A 9,047-nucleotide genomic window follows, 5' to 3' on the forward strand; every position below is an offset into this window, starting at 1 on the left:
AGTAATAGTTGTATCTGAGCTGGACCATCAGCTGAAAAGATAGCTTGTGTGCCTTTCATTTTAGCAATGCGATGTCAGAACATGAATTATTCAGCGTGTTCCTCATAACACTCCTGTTTCAAACTGCCTTCCATAGTTAGCTATTTTTCAAATAGCTGCAAAACTGTAAGACAGCAGGATTGACTCAAACTGCCCTCAAAGGGGCAAATTTCCCCAAGTGTAGCTCCAACTATGCTACTTCCTTTAGTCCTTGTCATTGCTTATAGTAAAAAAAGACAAACAGACAAATAAGTTGAGTGTTCTCCTTCCTCACACTAAAATACAGGAAATAATTCCCTGGTTGAAGGGGCCAGACCAGGACCCCCATCCACCCAAAGACCCCAGGCAAAGGCAAGGCAGAGGGAGGGAGAAGGGAAGTAAGAGAGTGCCTGGGGTAGGAGGAGGGAGAGCTGAGGAAGTGACTGGCTGAGTAGCAAAGCAGGAGGGAGCGAAGCGGACAAGTATACTGAGACAGCTCATTCTGCCTCTGCTCCTGCCGTGGTTATGTTAAGGGCACTGGGGTGCGGAGGGGAGGAATGAACAGCTGCAGGGCACTGCATGCCAACCCCTGGAGAGGGCCTGACTCCTCTCACTGAAGCCTAAGGACCAAGGCTTCTGTCAAATGCAGTCTTTTCAACTTAATAGAGCGTACACAATATTGCTCCCCAGTGCAGGGAGGACCCGTAACACTGGAGAGGAAGCAGCATTTACTGCAGATGTGATCTTCACATTTTTCAAATGCTGATCATTTGCCTGTTTTACATCAGAGGAAACTTCCAAAGTTGCCACGAACAAAACCCAAAACTCAGACAATAAAATTCCAGGGAGTACTGAAATCCCCAAATAGCCAGAAGCCATCTAGCTAAACATTCACCAGAAGTGTATGTATGTGATTTAAATTGCTGCTTGCCTGTACCCTGGGGCATCCAGCTGTTTCGCTCTTTGCCTGGCCTCTTTTCATTTCTTATTTCAGTGAGAAACCATTCATTTTAATGATTTTAATAAGAAGCCTTAAACTGTTCTCAGAGGGAAAAAAACTAACTTTAAACCAAACCCTTCTTTTTAAACCAAGCCCTTTTTCTCTTCTCAGAGAAAAAGACTATCACTGGAATAATTTCTAACCTACACTCCTGTGTAGCTTGCCAGCAGAAATACACCTAGGACTGACCTAGGACTTTGCTGAAGAACAGGAGAGGGAGCAGGAAAAGAGGAAGAATGCTAAAGGATATTCCAGTTCCTCAAAAAAGAGATTTCATACTTGTCTTGCAACTTCCAAAATATTACCCAATTTTGAGGTGGGCCCCCCCAAAACAAGGTCTAAATCTCCATTTCAGTTGCTTGGAAGAATTTCTCTAATCAAACCACTTAACTCATTATTACTACATCTTATCATGGCTCTAAATAATCCTAGTAGTCAATACAGGGAGGATGCCTGGTAATCCTCAGTAAATAATGTTCTAATCTCTGTTAAGGCCAGGACTGCCAGCTATAGGCTAAACTCCAGTTATCTCAGTGAAAATAGGTCTGTGCAGCTAAATTCAGCCTTGATGCAGGCTTCATTAGAGCCATTTTTCACACACTTCTGCCACCATAGATGCTAAACACTTATAGTTGTCTTTGACTTCTGCGAAAGCTGTGCTTGATCTCTTTCAACAGAGGAAAATGAGCCACAGTTTTAGGATCAGATGCAAAATGGGGAAACATTAGAAAATATTCTTCCTGCATTTGCAGATCAACCTAAAAGAGAGGAAGAGGGAATCTTCTTGGGGCATACAGTCTGGCATGAATGGCCTTGTGTTGGGCTGAGGGTGAATGCTAGGTTCCTTGGTTTCTAAGAAGTATTTGATTTCCTTTTAGGGGAACTGACTTTAGAAGAGTTTATCAGTGGTGTGGAAAGAGATGGGAATCTAATGGATTTGATTACAAAAAGTTTTGACCTTTCCAGCGTACTCAAAGTCATACAGAACAGCAGGAGGCACAGCATCTGAAGGCTTCAGTGATGGATGTAGCATCTGTGTCATCATTTGCAAGGAAGATAACATTTGATACAATTAGGGAGATTCATCTTGTCAAAGCCTGCCCGGACAATACCAGGCACCCAGCTCCAGGAATAATTCTCTCTCAGAATTTTCACTTTTGACTCCATGTCTTTCTTTCCTTTTCTTTGTTCTTTCTCTCACTAATGACTGTGGTAGCTACAGGACACAAACCTTTGCCCACACATAATAGAAAAACTGTCTTATGCAGTACAAATAACTTATTTGCTCTCTATGAACACCATTTAGACTAATTGAAAAAACAATGGCAATATCACAAAATACAACCTTTCTAGAAGACACAGAGTTAATGGATTTGTTCTTTTACATACAGGTTCTTTAACCTACTATTTAAAACATGGCAATAAACTTCTAGATAGGATTAGCTTCTATCTGGATCAATTAAGAATGAAGCCTTGTTTGCATTAACTTAACATTTGCTCTAATCAGTGCTCAGAATAGGACTGGACTATCTGGGAAACACCTCAGTCAGCTTAATATTCCAGAGACGTGCATCCTCTTTAAAAAGCTGTTTACTGCTCTTGACTGTATTACACCTGTAAATTAAAATAATGGGATGTTTTCCTGTTGGGGGAGGTGTCAGCTACTCTTCTTTCAAACTGACCTTTGTAGAAGGACTGGAATGAAAATTTTTTACATTAATCTTTGTAGAGTAGAATTAGAAGTTCAAAGAATAGCTAAAACCCAATTATTTTGTAAGCACCGGAACGAATGTCATTTGATTTCCCAGAGATTTGCGTCCTTTGACTTCTATGTCCTCCTTTTCAAAACAATCCCACTTCTCACGGGGCTCTTTGCCACGGCTGTAAGAGACAAAAGTTAAGAGGTGTCACAACTGGTACATGCGGTTGGGACTGCTGGCCCCTGTCAAACAAATTGTTTAACAGCTGAATTCTTCCCGCCTTTCCCTCACAGGGAATATTAATTTAGGTATTTTTGCTCTGCCCAGATACCTGGGCAAAAGCTTTTAACAATTCAGTCTCTCTGAGACTTCTACCTTCTTCCAAATTGGGTTGCAATCATCTCTGAATCTTGTAGCTGTTAGGAGCAAGGGGAAGGGATTCACAGGCTGGATGATCACATATGCCTCATTTTCTTGGGGAACCACACTAAAAACAACTCAGCCCTACTGTATAAGTAACAAGATTAATCTACAAGCTGAAAAGAAACTGCATGAGCTGGCTGCAAAGGGAAAACTGCAGTTCTCTCTGGTTCTGTTGGGACTGATTCTCTCTCAAGTCTGCAACAGGTTTTATTGAATTATAAAATTATATCGTAACAGTAAGTTCTCCTTGGCTGGCAGTGTCCTGCAGGCATCACAATAATACTAGTTATTGTCAGAAGCATCAGCTTTATGCAAAATAATTTGTGCATGAATCGTTGCAGGATGAAGGAAACAATTATTAAGACTTCAATATGAAAATATTTTTCTTGCAAATGCACTTCAAATCCGTGTCCATTTGCACAAGATAAAATGTCCTCCTTCTCTGTGATTATTATCCTAGTTTCTGGTTTGATCAATAGAATATACTAAGAGTATGCAACAAGCATCACTTGACATTATAAACAGTTCTGACATTATAGTTCTGACATTTGCATTTTTAATATCCTTTCTAAAAAAAGAGAAAGATGCATGAGATTGCTGGTGGGTTAGGACTTTAAATCTGTCTATTTACTTATCATTGACACGTTAATATGTAACTGTCAGTATCAGTTTTCTCAACTCAGACTTCTAAAATATCACTTTTTAATGTAATGCTTTTGCATTTAGATTCTATGAGGGTGGTGTTCTTCAGAATTGGCTTTAAAATATTTAAAATAAAATGGTCCAGTCTAATCTATTTGGGTGTATGGGAACAGCTGTGTTTTGGATTCTTGCTTTTTAACTAATGAAGTTACTGGCTTTGAAAAGTGACTGCTGTTTCTGTACACTGACTATTTTTTTATAAAGGGAATTTAAAAGAGAGTATTTCCATTTAAATTTGCATATTTTTTCTGTGTAGTTGTAGTTATACGATGTGAATTACCAGTTCAGGAAGACTACTGTGTTTAAAAAAATAATGAATGTAAGGAAATTCTTAGCCATCTTTTTGTGAAACTGTATTTTAAAGGAGTGTCTGACACGCTTATTTTCCACACTTTTCTATGAAATCATTTAGTAGAAACCTGTGTAATTAAGAAACAAATATCTTTTCTCTTTGATATAAACACTTTGGCGTATCATTTCCAAAATATCATTTTCCAAAAATTTACCTACAGCAACTCCGCATGTGTTTGGGAATACTCCTAAGACTTTATCTATAATACTAGATTTTTTTACAAGTTGATTAACCTAAATTTGCTTTGACTACTGAAGCATCATTTGATGCACAGGTGCTTGAAATAAATACATTATGGCCAGAGTTGGCTATTGATCTCATTCTTCTAAATCTGACAGCGGCTTATCAGGTGCAGCAGTGAAATCAGGTGGCACACAGAAGAGCCATCAAAGCTGACTCCCCAAAGTCTTGTTCAGAAACAACTTGAAGCCACAATGTGTAGTTGTATTGGTCAAGGTGCTTTGTAGTAATGAAGGAATGTTGTAAGCTGACGCACAACTACTCATTTTGTCACCATATTCACCTTGGAAAAAATCACAAGTATGAAACCCAGTCTGCGCAGCTGGCTGAGCTTGTCACCAACCAACAGGGTAATTGGTAGTTCCTCCTCTAATAGAAGCTCTTTTGCTGTTAAGAAATCCTCATGACTTTATGCTCGCCTTATTGCATCTGAACAGCTAAAGGTAATTAGTGTGACAGTCCCCTTTTTCAAACAACTCGTAGTTGTCCTAACATTATCTCTTTTTTTTTTTCTAGTCACTCAATATACTAAGAAAATAGATGGGTAATTTTTCTTCTGAGAATCTGGAATTCAAAGCCACAAACAAATCACCTTTTCTTGTAGATATGAAATTGCTTAAGCATTAGTAGGCATGATTAAACCTTATGCCATAGTTACACATCCCTGAAGAAGTGGGAGGAAAGCTTGCTATGGTGTGGAAAAGACATCAGAGCTGCATTTAATTTCTGACCTTACGTAAGATTAGCTGCACCATACAGACAGTAGCAGCTAAATATTCAAAGCTCAGGTTCCCTGTGTGCTGGGAACAGATAGATATTTACTTGAGGAAATGGGCTCAAGATCTACCACATGGAAAGATTTCTAGAAGACTTGCAGGATTATAGAAATGACTGAAGGAATCAAGGAGGGATTTTTAAACACCATCTTAAAAACTTCTGCTAAATACAGCTGAACATTCCAAAAATAGGAAATATACATAGCTTTACATTGGACTTTTTGATGTGCTCTTAGTAGAAAGCTGAGTGAGAAAACAGCTTAAGTATATGATTTTAACACAGTTAAAATAGTAGCTTTTCTACCTGAGAAATAGTGCTGGGCCGCTATTGATTTCTCTTGATTTTTCAAATACCAAAGGAATTTACCACTCAAAATGTCTTCTGTTTCTTCACAGAGGGCATTCAACAGCACAGCAAAATAAACTTACCTTCTCTTTTTCCTCTTTAGATTATTTTCAATAGCCATCCAAGCTACCAACGTACCAAGAGGCGTGTTTTACACACAGCAGAAGTTTGCATGTTGTGGTGAACTGTTCACTTAGGAAAGACACCAACTTCTTTTTGCTCAGGTCACTAAAAATTCTCTGAATGGCAATGATATTCAAACATTGCTTTTCACAGCTGGGTATGAGTAACTGATCTAAGGAGAAAACGTTTGGTATTCCATCTTCCTATCCCTTGAGCCATCTAGTCTTCTGGCTCTTTGAATATACATAGCAATTACAGATTTCTTACACTCTACCTTTCTTGGAAAACTCAAAGTACTCTCAGAATGATATAGGAATGTGGACTTAGGAACCCTTTATGGTCCCATATAAGTCAATGATTCCAGTGATTGCAAACTGGAACAAAATTTCTTCATGCTAACATCTAAAGAATATATCAAACTCTTGATTTATTCAGAATCTTATTAACCTTTTATGAAGCACTATTTCTGTGGGCCACTGCAGAGATGTGGAGGGAAGGAATGAAATAAGTTTTGAGAACACTTAAAAAAAAAAAAAAAAAAAGAGAGGAATGTATTATCACCACTATCATTTTCCTTTTAAAAACCAATGAAATATTCATGAAAAGGATTGACATAGTTTTGAGTGAAACGAAACTCCCATCAGGCTTTGAGCATGGGTTTTCTTTCTTAGCATCCATTCACATATTCCTTTCATCCCCTCTCCCCAAAGCAATAAAAATGATGGTGTTTTATATGGCAGTGTACCTCTAGCATGTAGCTTTAATGGTTCTGGACAGGATGGGAAGAGTTTGCACATTATCTCCTCTTTTTATTTAAATTATAAATATTTGACAAACTGCTTCTATCCTGGAGGAATTCAGATCTCCTCAGATTTAAAATACAGATAGATCACTTTTAAAGAGCTGCTAACATTTGGTGGACATTTGCAATTCGATAAGGTTTTATTGCTCTTGCATTGTTCCTTTATTATACTAAAGGTGCCTATATGAAAAGAGCATCTTTATTCCATTTTTCTTATCTACTTTTTAATTAGGTCAGTCTTCCCTTTAGTATCCTGCTCACAGACTCAGCCTCTAATAAAAATCTCAGCTAGCGATCAACTTCTGGTGAAGACCGTAATAACTCAGTCACCTTCTAAGTAATGAGACATCTTCCAATGACATTCCATTAATAGTGAACATCAAGCAGCTTATAAAACACAAAATATAACTTAGGAGCAGAACTACTTCTAAGCAAAATAATTTTTCAGTTTTCCAAGAAACTTTGGGTTCTTCCCTAGGACTCTGAAGTGCACAGGGGACATAAACACATACACACAAAAATCCAAGCTATCTAATTATAAATTATTTTTTCAAAATATCTAAACTGGTGAAATTCCTGAGCCCATAAGTTAGGAGCTGATTCGTTAGACAGTTAGTGGAAAGAGAAAAGCATCTGTAGGGGTAGGTCAGTATGTTGAAACTACTGTCTGAAGTGGTTGATATGAATAATCCAGCAAAATAAAGGCATAGTGCTGGTACCAAAAAAAGGGAAGCTCCAAAAACGATGAGTTCTGCCTGCAAGGGTTAGTAAACGCCTCTGGAGAATATAGTTATAAATCCAGATCTGGTACTTCCTGGTGGTTTTTGATTGTTCCAGAAAATACATTTATGCCCATTTAGCTAGCAGATGCATTCCACTGTCACCTTTTCTGCCTCCTGTCCAGCAAAGTGCCAAAAGTTGCCAGGTCTCTGAATAGCAGCCAAATGCACAAAATAGGCAAGAAGCTATTCCCAAGACCACAGGCAAGCACCAATCAGTGATCTTAAGACAGCCTAAAGTGGGTGTGGATGTGTAAGAAATGACCATAACTGCATGTCCCACAGGTACACAAGTTAAGGGCAGATAGTTCAAGAAATAAACTGTATCATTGTTTCAGATGGTAGAGAAATCCTTGAAGCAAAATCCCCCCCAGACTCCAAAGTTTTTCTTGAGAATGATGATGCCAATATACGTTTGTGACAAGACAGTCTGTTGCTGGCAGGAGGGAATATTTTATGTGACATGAGTGAGCAAATGAGATGTGAATAGAGCATGACAGGTTATTTGTTTGTATCTTTTTGCTATCCCCCCTGTTTCAGTCTGCTTGTGGCTGAAAGCCTTTTCTCCTCCAAATTCTTTTCGTTTTTTGCTATTAGTACTACTGGAAGTTTGAGAAAGATGGAGTCTGACCCTGAGAACAAGCAGAAGGGGACAGATAAAATCAGCTGTCCAACATCTGGGGATTAGCCTTATGCTGGAGGGAACTGTTTACTCAGTGATGTGCTACTCCTGCTGCTTATTTTGCTTTCTTTGATTTCTGCTTTGCATTGACATTCCAGGCACACTGAGAAGATGATCTTTCTTCCTTACTGTAGAGAGAGAGAATAAAGCATCTTTTCATATACATCTAAAACAGAGACATCTGGAAACGAGAGCCATGGTGCAAGAAGGTCTTGTGACAGCATTCCCATGACAAGGCTTTGCTTATCAGACTGAAGGAAGGACGTCACATGTTGTGATGATTTGCAGTAAAAATTGCCACAGATGGTGTTAGCGTTTGTGGAGTTTATGAGATTAGTATTTGGCTACAGATCTTTCTCCAGATGTTTCTGTGATACCAAATAGAGTGTGTAAAGTTACAGAAGCCTGAATGAACATAAATGTTTCTTAAAGACCCTCTTATTTAGAATCAATTTCACTATAATCTATTTAGTAGTGTGGTCAGTAGATACAGTGAGCTATATAAATACAGCTCTAATTTCCACTCTAAAAATAATCCTAACTATAATAATCCTGTATCTGGAAATGATTCCTCATTAGCTTTTTTCTTCCACATGCTGCTAACCTATGTATGATACCACAAGGGGCCTTCAAAACATATAAGCAAGGGATATGGTCTCTGTAATAACAGCTCCTTTTATACTTTCTAGCACCCATCTCCTTATTGTGCTGTTCTTACCCCCACTCACTGTATGGGTCTGTGCCTGCCTTACTAGGCAGGGCTTCCAAGCATCCCACGCTTTGTGCATCATTTGACTGTTCAAGGATGTTTTCCAGGCTTTCCCTGTTCCTCTTGGCCATGCTCCTACTTGTACCTACCTCCGCTTAGGCTGCTCCTACCAGCATGTCACAGCTTTTGATTTTCTACCCAGCATTTGGCTACCAAGTCTTTATCCATGCCCTTTGATTTTTTCTGCCACCCAGTCCTCCAGCCAGCTTCAGGCAGACCCTACTCTAATTGAAGTTTTTCCCCCACTTCCTTGAAGAAATCCCACAGAAGAAAGCAGTTGGAGAGTAGGGGGCAAGAAAGGTGACAGACAAATTCAGACTCCACGCACTGATGCA

General features: G+C 38.9%; 1 protein-coding gene across 1 annotated transcript in view; it reads left to right on the forward strand.

Moving 5' to 3' along the window:
• Positions 1 to 2,027, forward strand: part of GUCA1C (guanylate cyclase activator 1C) — a 39,530-nt gene extending 37,503 nt beyond the window's left edge. The window contains 1 exon segment of the mRNA XM_026058385.1: positions 1,897 to 2,027. Coding sequence (XP_025914170.1) covers positions 1,897 to 2,027 — 131 coding nt within the window.
• Positions 2,028 to 9,047: the final 7,020 nt, after the last annotated feature.

Source organism: Apteryx rowi, unplaced genomic scaffold (assembly GCF_003343035.1).
Source record: "Apteryx rowi isolate R43461 unplaced genomic scaffold, aptRow1 scaffold_146, whole genome shotgun sequence".
Classification (NCBI taxonomy): domain Eukaryota; kingdom Metazoa; phylum Chordata; class Aves; order Apterygiformes; family Apterygidae; genus Apteryx; species Apteryx rowi.